Source organism: Dermochelys coriacea, chromosome 2 (assembly GCF_009764565.3).
Source record: "Dermochelys coriacea isolate rDerCor1 chromosome 2, rDerCor1.pri.v4, whole genome shotgun sequence".
Lineage (NCBI taxonomy): Eukaryota > Metazoa > Chordata > Testudines > Dermochelyidae > Dermochelys > Dermochelys coriacea.
The window spans coordinates 167,379,172-167,394,078 of record NC_050069.1 but is presented as its reverse complement, the minus strand read 5'-3'; the positions used below and the strand labels follow the sequence as shown (position 1 = coordinate 167,394,078).

At 41.9% G+C, this 14,907-nt stretch overlaps 1 protein-coding gene across 3 annotated transcripts in view; it reads right to left on the bottom strand.

The window, feature by feature from the left end:
* The window catches only part of DDC (dopa decarboxylase), a 113,989-nt gene that overhangs the window by 79,710 nt on the left and 19,372 nt on the right, over positions 1–14,907 (bottom strand). For all 3 annotated transcript variants that reach the window (XM_043508634.1, XM_043508635.1, XM_038392382.2), the window contains exons 2-3: positions 11,847–11,964; positions 10,624–10,860 (exon numbers count right to left, since the gene is read on the bottom strand). In XM_043508634.1, coding sequence (XP_043364569.1) covers positions 10,624–10,845 — 222 coding nt within the window. In that variant the 5' untranslated portion in view covers positions 10,846–10,860; positions 11,847–11,964. The remainder of the gene's footprint in view (positions 1–10,623; positions 10,861–11,846; positions 11,965–14,907) is intronic.

Below are 14,907 nucleotides of genomic sequence, written 5' to 3'. Positions count from 1 at the left end.
TCGTGGTGAGTAACGTCGTCAAAGGGCTGTGGTCTGTGCGCAACTTGAACGTGCGGCCCCACAGGTAAGTTCTCCATTTTTCAGTAGCCCAGTCACAAGTAAGTGCCTCTTTTTTGACTGGAGGATATTTTCTCTCAGCATTACTTAGTGTCCTTGAAGCAAATGCAACAGTCCTCTCTGTGTTGTCATGAAGTTGTGTGAGGACAGCCCCAAGTTCGTAATCAGAAGCATCAGTAGTTACAATTGTGGTCAATACAGGACTGAATAGTGCAAGTACTGGACAATGTACAATCAAGTATTTCACTGTTTCAAAACTAGCTTGTTCATCCGTTGTCTACACTAAGGTTGAACTTCTCCATAGTAATTCCCATAATGGTTCAATGACAGAAGCATAATTGGGAATGAATTTTGCATACCAGGAGGTAAGACCCAAGAAGGAACGTAAGGTTTGCAAATCTGTTGGAGGAAAAGCATTTGAAATTGCCAGGATATGATCTGGATCAGGTTTTAGTCCAGCCTGTGAAATTGTATGCCCCAGAAAGGAGAGTTCAGTTTGTCTAAATTTGCATTTGGACCTATTGAGTTGAGGCCTGATTTGCTGATGCAGTTTAATACAGACTGCAGGGTATTGTCATGCTCCTCAGAAGTATTTCTAAACATGATAATATCATCCAAATAGCACTGATGCTGATTCTTCAGAATCAAATACATCATTTTTGGAAGGCACTTGGGGCAGATGCGAGACGTATGGAACACGTTTAAAACAAAATAGTCCCTCATGCGTAATAAGTGCTGTGAGGTCTCTGCTATCTTCATGCAACATAACCTGGTAGTATGTGGTCTGCAAATCAAGAGTAGAAAACATCCACGGAGTTCTGCAAATACTACTTCTATGTGAGGAAGAAGATGACTGTCAATCACAATAGCTTTATTTGGCTCCCTTAAGTCCACACAAAGGCGAATGCCTCCATCCTTCTTCTGCGTCACTACTATAGGTGAAACCCATTCCAAGGAGTCTCTCTCTTCAATAATGTCCTTTTGAACACATTTTCTAAGATCCTTTGAAACAGCTTCCCTGACTGAAAATGGTAAGTGCCATAACTTCTGTCATACAGACATCACATTATTCCACATTTCAACCTGGTGTTAGGTCCCAGCTGAAACTAATGTGTGTACTGCAATAGTGCTTTGCTGAGGAAGATCAATTCATCCATTAACTACCCTGAGATTTAAAGCAGCCAATAAATCTCTACCAAGGATAGGGGTGCCTTTGTGGACAATGTAGAACTCTGCAGTTACATAGCAATCACCAAAAGTAACTATTGCTGGCAGGCACATACTGGAATATGTTTTTTCAAATAGCACACCAAGTGAAGTTTGGGTTCAGTAAGAGGCACATCTTTAAAGTAATGCAGATAGATGGAATCAGGTAGTATAGATACTGTTGAGCCAGTGTCCTACATTAGCTGAATAGAGCGTGATTTGCCTGAGGGTATGGCGGAAATTTTTAGAGTGCACTTTATCTGTTCTGGAATATGTGCAGTAATGATTTTGTCCACGCTGAGCACAGTAACATCTGGTATTGTAACTGCATGCACCAGTTGATTGACATGGTTTCTGCGACATACTTTAGCAAAATGCCCAATCTTTTTGCAATGATTGCACTGAGCTACTTTTGCTGGACATCCTGTGCATCTTGAAAGGTGTTGTGGGGATCCACAGCGAAAGCATGCTTTAACTGTATTTTGAATTTGCTGATTCAGTGGTTTTTCCATTAGTTTTCCTCTTGTAATCATTTGTCTGCAGCGATAGTGAACTTTTCTGCAAAGGAGTCACAGCCTGGACTCCTGTATCCATGCTCATTATTTTGGCTTCACCAGTAACTAACTCAATCTGGGCAGCAATGGTTATTGCTTTTTCTAGTGTAAATTGTGGTTCTAGAATTAAGTGTTCTCTTACATGAAGCATGGTTGTTTTCTCAATGAGCTAGTCTCTAGTCATCTCATCTGCCATATTCCCAAAGTCACAAGTTACAATCAGACTCCTCAGGGAAGCAATATACTGCATTATAATCTCTCCTGTTTTCTGCTCATGCTGGCAAAATCTGTAGCGATTAGCTACTACATTAACTTTTGGCACAAAAAACTTCTTTAATGCAGTGAGTACAGTCTCATATTTATCATTTGCAAGGGGAAAAGTGTAAAATATATGCTGCCCTTCTGCTCCAAGGCAGTGGATTAGCAGAGCACGTTTTCTTACTTCAGAAATCTCTGTAGCAGTGATTGCAAGCAGATAAGTCTTAAACATATGGATCCAGGCAGTAAAAGCAATTGGAGGCTCACCTGGGCTTTGCAGAAAGGGTGCAGGTGGGTTCAGAGGCAGAAGATCCATCCTCATCGCCAAAATGTGATAGCAACCAGGCAAGGTACTAACAAACTTCAACAGAACTTTAAAAATAAAGTGGAAAACCTCTTTACCAAGCTGCTGCTGCACCCTTGGTAGCTCTCAATCTGCCTCCTCTGCTCCCCCCCAACCCCCCCGTTCCCTGCCCTTTCAGACTCCCAACAGCCGGTGCTCCCAGTTCTAATAATTACAAGCAGCATCTAAACACCACATATGGGGAGAAGAATCTGTGCAGGCAGAGCTCCTATCCAGCAGAAGAAATGCTGACATTTATGCAAAGATCGCTCGTGGAATTGGGGAGAAGGGCTACACGAGGGACACACAGCAGTGCAGTGTGAAAATCAAAGAACTTCACCAAGCATACCAGAAGACAAGAGAGGCGAACAATCTTTCTGGTGCTGAACCCCACACATGCCGGTTCTACAACGAACTGCATGCGATTCTCGGGGGTGATCCTACCAGCACCCCCACAAATAATGTGGACACCTTACAGGTGTAAGAGTCTAGGGACAACAAGGAGGAGGATATGGTGGATGAGGAAGAGGAGGAGGAAGAGGAGGAGAATGGGAGACAGGCGAGAGGTGGCTCCATTCTCCCAGAGATCCAGGAAATATTTTTAACCCTGGAGCCCTGTGGGTCACAGGACATCATGGTGGCCGACTGTGATGCCAGGGAAGGCACCTCTGGTGAGTATACAGTTACAATCAAAGTCCAGTTAAACTTTAGCAGGCATACACATTCGGTGGTATTGCATGTTTACTGTGAAGAAAAAGCAAGGTGCTGTGGTTCTCTGCTTAGAAGAGGCCGCTCCAGCTACGCAGAGGGTGACCCCAGAAAAGACTGTTTATGTGGACTGGGATAGCCCAGGAATCCTCCATGGATATCTCTAGGAAATTTTCATGGTGGTACTCTGCAATCCTTGGCAGAAGGTTTCTAGGCAGGGCAGTCTTATTTCTTCCACCATGGTAGGACACTTTCCCATACAACTCCTGAATTAATTCTGCTGGCATTATTGAGGTACACCGCATAGCAGCATAAGGACCGGGTCTATACCCAGACACTTGCAGCATCTCCTTCCTTTCTGCCTCTGTTACCCTCAGGAAATCATCACGTCACACAGGGTCTCCTAAGAGAAATGGGGGAAGTTCTCATTAAAAATGCTCTTATAAGAAAAAAAAAAAGGGCATGTAGACATGCCCTCTCCCCTCCACCCCCCCACATTCCGGATTGCCAAACCACGCGGCTGTTAATGTGCCTTTACTGTGCTTGGTATGGACCGGCAAGTAGTTTAAAGTGGCTGATAGGGGACTGGGGCCCCACATGAGAGATTCAGCAATTTGGGAGTGAAAATGTTCCCTCCCCCCTCCCATCCCCTGTTTATAAACAGCTTGCTGTGATGCTATGGGGAAGGGCCATTGTTTGACTAGCTACCTCTGCTCCCGACATGAACCTGACAAACTTCATTAAAAGTGCGGTCACCTATGACCCAGGGGTGGGGTGGGGGGCACACTCATCATGGCTGGAGCAGCAAAATGGCACAGTGAAAGGTTACACATTTTGATGATAATAAGCGTAATAAGTGTAATAAGAGTTTGGTTGTTTTTTTTAAAATGAAAATGGCCTTGCTATGGAAACATTTTATTCACGTACAGTGGCTCCTTTATTTTTCCCCATAACTGACAGCTGGAAATGTGTCCTTCAGCGGGTCATCCACACCTGAAAGCAGACTTTCGCTGATTAGAAGGAGGAGAAAGAGAACACGGGAGGACATGTTTACCGAGAAAACGAACGTGTCCGGGACAGCTGAGACAGAGCTGAGAGCATGGAGGATTTCACTGTCCGAGAAGTTAGACATGGACATGGAGAGCAGGAAAGCTTCCAGTGAGCAAGAGTGTGCAGCACAGGATGAGATGCTTTGGATTATGAGGGACCAAGCAGACGTGTTGATGCGTCTGGTTGAACTGCAGGAACAGAAACAGGAGGGTAGAGTCCCTCTGTGGACCCTGGTGGACAGCCAGCCAGCATTGCCTGGTGCAGAATCACCCTCCCTGAAGCGTTCCATATGGCGTGGGTGAAAAGTCCATTATCCCTTTCACTTAACTCAGGGGTCGGGTACAAGGAACAGAAGGAGGCCATTCACAGACCTTGATGGTCTGGAATGCGGTGTTATGTTACACAGTTGAAAATGTTTCTCACGTTCCAACTTTACCCTTTTCCCCCAAGGTTACCTCTTTTACCTATTTTTGTTAAATAAAATAAATGGATTCGAGAAATAAATGTTTTTTATTGAGTAGAAGCAGGGGAGGCGTTGGCTTTACAGGGACAAGGCAGGTAAAGGTTTGGGAAAGCACAATGCAGACAAGCCGCTCACATTACTGTCACTCATTATTGAAACGGATTTTCAAAGCCTCATGAATATGCAGTGCCCCTTGCTGTGCTCTTCTTATTGCCCTGGTATCTGGCTGCTCAAAAATGGCTGCCATGTGATCTGTCTCAACTACCCACCCTTGCATAAAATTTCCCCCTTTTTTTCCCCACATATATTATGGAGCACACAGCAGGCAGCTATAACCATGGGGATGTTCTCTTCACAAAGGTCCAACCTTGTTAGTAAACTTCTCCAGTACCCTTTCAAATGACCAAAGGCACATTCAGCCACCATTCTGCACTTGCTGAGCCTGTAGTTGAACCGTTCCTTACTGCTGTCCAGATGACCGGTGTATGGCTTCATGAGCCATGGGAGCAAGGGCTAGGCTGGGTCCCACAGGGTAACTATAGGCATATCAACATTGTCAATGTTCATTTTGTGGTTTGGAAAGAAAGTCCCAGATTGCAGCTTTTTAAACAGACCTGAGTTCCTAAAGATGAACACGTCATGAACCTTTCCTGACCATCCTACTTTGATGTCGGTGAAACGCCCCCTGTGATCTACCAGTGCTTGCAACACCATTGAAAAGTATCCCTTTTGGTTTATGTACTCTTTGGCAAGGTAGTCTGGTGCCAAGATGGGGATATGCATGCCATCTATCACCCCACCGCAATTAGGGAACCATCCACTATGTCCTGCACATTTCCCAGACTTACTACCCTTAGTAGCATAAGTCGATTAATGGCCCTGCACACTTGGAGCACAGCAGCTCCCATGGTTGATTTACTTACTCCAGATTGATTCCCCACTGATCAGTAACTGTCTGGCATTGCAAGTTGCCAAATAGCAATTCCCACTCCCTTCTCCACTGTCAAAGCAGCTCTCATTTTTGTGTTGCTGAACTGCAGGGCAGGGGAAAGCTCTGCACAAAGTTCCTGGAAGGTGGCTGCATACAAAAGTTCTGCAGCCACTGCTCATCATCCCATACCTGCAAAATGATGCAGTCCCACCAGTCAGTGCTTGTTTCACGGGATCAGAAACAGTGCTGAACAGAGTGTAGCTGCTCTGTGACTGCCTGCAACAACTGTGAATTGTTTTTTTTCAATGGCTTGCAGCAGGGCTGCTTGCAGACATCGCTATGTTCCACATGGCGGACCCTTCTTCGGCTCTGGAAATAATGCAGGAGAAGGTGTGTTTGAGATGCTCACAGCAAGAGTGCACAATTGAGCAGGCTCCATGCTTCCGGGGTTATGGCATACATGTGGTGGTTTTAAGGCACAAAAACCACAGGGTTGTGTGCCTTTGAGCATAGTGCATCATGGGATGCCAATGCAATGTTCCCATTCTCCGCTGTGACAATGTTTTGGTCCCATGTTGCATTGCACAAACTTCCCAAAACACACTGAGGCAAGTTGTTCTTTGGGATAGCTACCCACGATGCACTGCTTTGTGTATCGATGCAGTCACAGCTAGCGAGGACACACTCCATCGAGACAATGAGCATGGTGTGGCCATGCACAATTGACTTAATTAATTTGGAGCCTCGAGGTCGAATTAGATAAAGTTGACTTAATTTTGTAGCGTACTGCAAAGGGAAGGGATCCTGCCTTTCTGACAGTGGTCACTTAGAACATTTATAGCATATACTGTACTTTCCAAGTTCACCAGTTGAAAGCAGAACCTTGTCGCCTGGTGCCATCTGTTAGCCCCTTAATTTCCCCCATTTTAAAGCCTTTTAAATAGCCCTGGCATGCCTCATGGGTAATATTGCCTCAAAGTACATCTCAATAGCTACATGGGAGGAGGTTTGTGAAAAAGGATGAGGAGCTGTGCAACAAGCAATAAATATACTCACTTAAAGAAGGGAAAGGCCAATTATGTCATCTAATCCCTTTCCAATAGGAGATACATCTTTAATTAAATACACACTACACGTTGAAATATTCCAGAATCTAATCATTAAAAACAAACAAACCAGAAATCTCAAACCCCAGGTTCTAGCTGATCAAAGGTAAGATTAAGGTCTTCAGAGGGACCAGAGAGGGCTTGAGCTATAAATCTTCCCAAAATATTTAAGATATGAAAAACTATATTGCTCATTTGCAGCCTTTTCCATTAAAACACCCCTAAGCTGTGTGTGGCATTAATACAAATTGTTTCCCAGTGGTTTGCACACAATATTACAAGCTGAAAGATTCATATGAAGAATGAATGTCATAGAAACTCCAGTAAAAGGCTTGTTCCTTCCTAGCATAAAAACTCCCATGGTCACCAGTCTCAGACCCACATGCACAGATTCATGGTGACATTCATAATCAGCCAGCAACGCAGGTGCTTATCACCAGAGCTATAATCCTGCGTGATCCTTAAAACGATGTGACATTCATCTTGGGTTAATCAAGTTAAACTGCCTACTAGCTGCAAGCCATTTACTTGATGAAACACAGTAGATTCTAACTGCACCACACAGTGAAAAGAAAAAGGACAATAATTCTGACCCGGCGGGGGGGAGAGGGCGTTATCCCTGAAAAAGCCAAGGTGCATCTGTGGAAGTTGCCACATAGATACTGAGACATTTAGGCAAATATCACAAAGAATGTGATAAAGATGTTTCTTTTACTATCAGCCTCACAGTGATAAACAACAGTCAGAGAGAGGTTGAGGAAAGAGACATTGCTACAAATGCCTTGGGTTCAACAACACTAAGCCTGATGCTGCTCAAATACATTTTATTTGTTGGATTTCCCCTAATCTGTGTCAAGTTTTTCTGTGATGTTCTTTCTTCAGCAAAAGACCTTTCATACAAGGATTAAATCCTTGCTTGTTGTGTGGGTGTACCTATTGTTGAACTGAATCATTTTGGTCACCACAAAGCAGGAGGGATTTGTTTTAAGTGGAAAAAATAGCCATGATCTTACAGGTGCAGGCTTCCTCATTTCCCCAGTGATGCCCAACCCCTGCTCTGCCCCAGGCCCCACACCCACTCCACATCCTCCCCCAAAGCTCCACCCCACCTCTTTCTGCCCCTGCCCCACCCCCTCCTCCGATTACACCCCACCCTCGCTCCTCCCCCTTCCCTGATCGGAGCTGATCAGCAGGACTGCTGGTGGGTGCTGAGCACCCACTAATGGAGTTGGCTCCTATGCATGATTTTATTGTGAAAACTCTCTTTTGAAGATGCCTCTCCAATTTAACTAATATAAGGGTGTTTTCAGAAGAAGATTTACCCCTATTGACTCACAGAACCCTACTGTTCTATTGTGTGAACGTTGAGGGGAATAGACACTCTATACTTATCATATGTTGCCATTGATTCTTGCCATTCTTCAGTGAAGCCATCATTTTTATTTTTTTGCCTAGGGAATGTCTGTGTGGCAGGGATAGCCACAGAGACCCCCCAAAATACATTGGTCTTATCCTTACAGTGGATATGGCATGGGACTGGGAGATAAGACAGTTGGGTTCCAGTCTCATCTTTGCCACTGACCTGCTGTGAGACTTTAGTCAAGTCATTTTACCTTTCTTGGCTTCAGTTCCCCCATGGGTAAAATGAATATAGCAAATATAGCGATTTGTAAGATGTTTTGAGTGCCATCATTGAAAAATACTGTCTACAAGCCCAGTATTATTGCAAGGAGTTTCAGCGATTTTGGGGTAGAGAAGAGTTGAGATGGGAAGAGAAATAAAATGCAATTTATCTCCTTCCACATTAAAAAAATCCTAAAAAAATAAACTGATAAAAACCTTCCCAGAGTAACAAAGAATGTTACATTCTCTGTTTAAAGAAAGTGCAGGCAATTTCTATTCTATTCTATTTCTATTCTATATTTGGTTAATAATGGACTACCTTAGCCAATACTTCGTGAGACTTTTGTCATTAATATATACAAGTAATGCAGAGTCAAGCTTACTATGGGAACCTTGATTCAGAAATATCTGGCATTTATGTGATTAAAACAACATTACATTTCATTTAATTGGTTTTTCCAATCAGAAAATGTCATTTCATCAGGACTATATGAAATTTCCTGTGTGTTTTGATGATGCTATTGAAATTGAAATTTATTTAAAAAAAAATCAAAGTCAGAATGAAACATTTATCAAAACTTTACATTCCAAATGACCCAAAATGATGTTTTAAAAAAATTCCTTTTTGCAGAATATTTCAAAGCTTTTGTTATTTTGTTCTGATTGGAAAATAAACAAAATTTTCAAAATCCTCAAAGTTTTTCATGGAATGGAAATTCCCGTTCCTGAACAGTTCTAAATTTCATTAATTATATAAAAATCTATGTGGCATATCTGCAGCTGGTGTAATTGGCATTGAAATCAATGGAACTGTGACAATTTGCATCAGCTGAGCATCTGCTCCACAGTGCATATATAGGATTAAACCTAAGCACGCACATAATTATATTGCTCAGTATAGCTGTATATAGAGACAAGACTACCTGGGTAACTGTGAGCTATGGTTCCACGCCTTGGTCACAATTCTCTTACTCACAATGTTTTTGCTGTGGGCATTTCAGCTGTGTTTAGGGCTTGATCCTTGAACTTAATGGAAAGACTCCCACTGAGTTCAGTTTGCTTGTGAAAAGACAGCAGGGTTGGTGCCATAGTAATCAGTTCAGATAAAGTGTATCAGATGGACAAATATTTACACTGGCAGATGAAAAGGGATCAAATTTATCACAAGGATATACTAACTAATCAAGTTTACGCTACACTGGTTCCATATTTAGTATTATCACAGTCACAAGAACTGTATCGATCTCAAAAGAGGCTATGTAAGTTTCAGAAGTAACCCTTCCTCTGTAAGAGCACAAGGGGAAATCCCTGGCTAAGGCAATGTGTACACTACAGCTTATGTCAGCATAACTTTTATCACTCGGGGTATGAATAAACTACCCCCGAGCGACATAAGTTACACTAACATAATCGCTGGTGTGGACAGCATTATGTCGTCGAGAGAACCTCTCCCACCGACATAGCTACTGCCACTCACGAGGACTGGAGTAATTAAGCCAACAGAAGAACTCTCTCCTGTCAACTTACAGTGGCTACATTAGAGAGCTTATGGTGGTGCAGTTGCATCAGTACAGCTACGCTGCTGTAAGCGCTCTAGGGTACCCATGCCCTTCGGGTTTACTAACCACTCACTCACCTCTGAACCTGACCAGAGACCTTGAGAAATGAGCTCGGGTTTAAAAGAAGAATGACAGCCAATCCTGACTGGGATAACAGCAAAAGGGAGGGGAGTTGAGACACTATCAATTGCTGTGACTTGCATTGTCTGTTTCAAACTGATCCAGAAGGTGATATTTAGATAGGGGTCATTTGCATTAAAAGATGTTGGAAGAAGCCAATATTTATGAGAGTAAGTTAACAGGCTAAATAGGTGGAAAAATCTTTTCTAGTCAACCTAGTAATAAAAAGAAAAGCCATGTGAGAGTCTTGACATTTAAACAAGAAATTCAAACAAGTGTTTTGTTATGGATAAAAATCCTGGTTTATAAAAGATCTAGTGTTCTTTAGGAGTAGAAAGCATACAAGCTATAGGTCAGATAAAAATGAAAGTGATGAAACATGCCTTTTCTAGTCCTATCTAGGGTCGAGGAGATTAATTCCAAGAACAGCACAAATTTGAAGCACAAATATAGGAGTGATAGATTCTAATAAGAATAGAAACATTAACTGTGTCAAGTGTTTTGTTATATCTAAGTATAAAAAATTAGGGTGCAATCCTGGCCTTACAGAAGTCAATGGGAGTTTTGCCATCAAGCTCACTGGGCCCAGGATTTCACCCATAGGCTTTATAATATGCTGTAACTTTGTTTTCAAGATGTTCTTACCCCTGGCATGATTATCCTTTCAACATCTTTAAGGACATCCTCAAAGCTCTCAGGGTCCTGAGGTGCAGAGTCTGGAATGAGGGGTCTCAGGTATCCCGGTTCCACATCAGGATACACCTGTCTCTTATCTAACTGCTCAAAGTAATCCGCAATGTAGTCCACCATCTCTTTCCCTTTCTTTCGGAACTCTGTGGTATCCATGCTAACTGGCGTTGGAAGCATCGATATCAGAAAACCCTAAGGAGAAAGAGAAGTCACTTTTGAACGAATCTTTTAAAATTGGCCACTTATTTAGGTATCTAAAAACTGAAGCTGGCCTCATTGGGAGACATCTAGCCGATTCTTAGTTTATTGGTATGCATATACAACCCACACCCATTTAGTGCGGCGTTCTGTCCCCCTTGATGGGTGGCTGGAACACATAGAAGTTGCTAAGCCTGCTACAGCCTTGATTAACAAAGCTGATTCTTTCAGCTCAGGCAGTGGAGGCTAATGCATTAAGCACAAGAGGTCACACAAGTTCAATCCCCACTACCAATGGCACACACACATCATCCTTTCGGTTGCAGCATTATACAACGTATCGGATATAGTGCAATATTAAAAGATGATGGCTAGACAAAGCAGGTGTCATGCTTACCACAATAATCACAATGACTTTAGTGTTGTATTCCAATCCCCGTGCCTGTGTGATATCCACCTGTTGCCTCATGTCATACAGCTCATTTTAAACTCCTTAAGGCGAGGACCCTCATTTTCATTGTGTGTACACAGTATATAGTACAATGGGACCATGATCCTTAATGGGAATTCTGGGACTACTACAATTAATAATAATGATTAATAAATAATGCCAATAATCAGCTATACTCAGAGAGAGCCCGATCCTGTAATCCTTGCACACACACAATTTCCGCTGGTGTGTTGCCAAATGTAGCCAAAACCAATGTAGGTTTTGAGTGCTTAGATAATGCAGGGTCAAGCCCATTGTACAGTGCTTAAATGGTCTGAGTTCTTTACAATCACTCATTCATATTCACGGAGTTGTTTCTCAGTATCAAGAGTGGAAGCGGTTGGTGAAACACAGGTATGCATTTTGAAAACAAGTGACTATCGTGCTTAGATCACACACACACACAAAATCAGGTATTAGCTTTGTAAGAGATTAACTATATTAGGAAAAACCTGAGCATCAACTGGTTAATAGAACACAAGTAACTTACTTAGATATAAATTATCTGTGTTGATAGTTCGTAATTGGCTGAGGTCTTGAAAAGAGGTAGAATCTTTTGGTTCAGTAATTGGGTCTTTATAGTATCACAGCAAGCATTGTCTTATAAGCTGAAAAAGAAAGAGATCACTAATAAACACCCTCGGATAAATGCATTGATGCTACCAAAGAGGAATCTGAGTCCATGTGGAACAGCCACGACTGTCATGTACGAGTGCTGTGTTAAGGAAAGCAAAGTTCTGGACTACAGGAAGCTGCGGCCTGCAGCCAACACCAGAGACTGGTTACTGTTGTGTTAGAGTTATATAATTGTTAAACACAAGTAACTTAAGTGCTTAATACCAGCTCTCTATGCCTTACTGAGATGGACAATACTGGGGCTAGCTTAGGACCGCTTTCCCTGATCTGGTATCTAGATGTTCTTAGCTTACAAAAATTAAAATGACTCTAGTCAGTATGGCCTCTCTTTTTGTATGGTTCTGATGGCCGATCTTGAGTTTGATCTCCCATCTGAAAGACAGTCACTGAGCAAACAGTGCATCTTCTCCTCTGCAATCCAAGGTACTTCATGACTCAGAATTTCAAGCAGTAACCAAGGATATGCTGGCAATGGCACTGTCAAGGTTCCTTCCCCACTCTGAACTTGAGGGTACAGATGTGGGAACCTGCATGAAAAACCCCCTAAGCTTATTTTTACCAGTTTAGGTTAAAACTTCCCCAAGGTACAAACTATTTTACCTTTTGCCCCTGGACTTTATTGCTGCCACCACCAAGTGTCTAACAAATATATAACAGGGAAAGAGCCCACTTCGAAACGTCTTTCCCCTCAAAATCCTCCCAAACCCTACACCCCCGTTCCTGGGGAAGGCTTGATAAAAATCTTCACCAATTTGCATAGGTGAACACAGACCCAAATCCTTGGTTCTTAAGAACAATGAAAAAGCAATCAGGTTCTTGAAAGAAGAAGAATTTTAATTGAAGAAAAAGTAAAAGAATCACCTCTGTAAAATCAGGATGGTAAATACCTTACAGAATAATCAGATTCAAAACATAGAGAATCCCTCTAGGTAAAACCTTAAGTTACAAAAAGACACAAAAACAGGAATATACATTCCATTCAGCACAACTTATTTTATCAGCCATTTAAACAGAACAGAATCTAATGCATATCTAACTAGATTGCTTATGAGCCCTTTACAAGAGTTCTGACCTGCATTCCTGCTCTGGTCCCAGCAAAAGCAACACACAGACAGAGAGAACCTTTGTTTATCCCTCCCTCCAACTTTGAAAGTATCTTGTCTCCTCATTGGTCATTTTGGTCAGGTGCCAGCGAGGTTATCCTAGCTTCTTAACCCTTTACAGGTGAAAGGGTTTTTCCTCTGGCCAGGAGGGATTTAAAGATGTTTACCCTTCTCTTTATATTTATGACAGGCACACTGAGTGTTTGATGGTAGTTCTATCAAACTGTTGCTAAATAAATTAACACAAACCATTAGCCAGTATATATATCTGCTGAAACAATACAAACACAGCTCAATGGTCAGTCTAATGCTTCCTTAGTTTACAGCTTTTCTCTAAAAGAAAACTACATAATTAATTGCTTGCAAAATATGCCCAGTATAGTCCTCAGTTTGTACTGCCCTGATCCATGTTCTGATTGTTTTATAACCTTATTTTATAAGTTTGTTTTTATAGCATACTTTAAAAGCCACATGAGTAGTACATGTTCTTCTCTTCCCAGTCTAAAACTTCGTAGATATGGAAGGCGAAGATATGGATATTGTAGGGAAAAATTTAACTCTTGTTCGCCAAGTTAATGGAAGTTTTGCCTGAGTGAGGACCATGTAAAAAAAACTGAATAAGGACTTCAGAATTTGGCCCTGTATGTATTCAGAGCTGACCATGGATATTTCTTGTGTACTTTTGAACATGGATTAGTTCAGTTTAACATTTCAGTCAACATCTCTATGTCCAGTGGACTATCCATGTGTGCCAGAACAGACAGTGGTATTGCTCATCTGCCACAAGCTCTTCGTTCTTCTGCTTTTTCTTAGTATCACATAAGAGTAAAGTGTAGTTTAACACACATTTCTTCACATGACATTGCCTTTTCCCAAAAAACAATTTAAAGGACATGAATTCAGCAACATTCTACGTATACACAAATAAATTGATATTTTCTCTCATCACCAATTATTTTAATACTATAGTTATTAATCTGTGACATATTGTAAGGTTTCCTTTAACAGGATTTTCTTTGGGAGCTGACATTTCTTTTAATTCAAAGGTATCTTTACACCTTTCTGATTCTCTGTAGGATTATTCTTATGATATAATTAAGTCTCATTTATGTTAATAGTATTAGTTTTGTTCTGGACACTTATTCCAACTTAAGCAGTGGGACATTAGATCCAAAGCTTGGGGATGTTTGGATCCAACAGCAGCTCCAAACTCTGTGGTTTGAGCCCTTCTACTAAAGTGCAGATTTGGTGTGAAATCCTGACCTCACTGAAGTCAATGGGAGTTTTGTGTCAACTTCAGTGAGACCAGGATTTCACTTTAGAGTATATTAACTTTTCTCTGAGATATAGAGTTTGCTCAGGACCTACAGGGATTTTACTCTTTCCCAGCAATGAGAAGGGAATCATCATTAGGTGACCATAGCCAGCATGATCAATATCTTGTCATTACAGGTGGTCTGGGGTTGGACGATCCTTCCCAACTTCTGTGTTTCTATTCAGCCTATTTAATCTTTTCTACCCACCTATTACAAAATTCACTTTTCAGGGATACAAATTTTAGTTGTAATGTGAGGAAGCAATGGGCTAGATCATCCCTGGCCTTTGCACAGTTGTGGAAGGACAGTAATTAGTCTACTCTCTACCCCACAAAAAAACTAGGATGATCCTGTCCTGGGGAACCACAAGGACTGCTCTAACTGGGTGCCTTTAGGGATGCAAATAGCCCCAGCATGTCACTGCTGTGCTACCCCTCTGTCCCTGCCTGTGAAGCCATCCAAAGGCTCCAGTAGGGCAAGCTGCACCATCCAAATG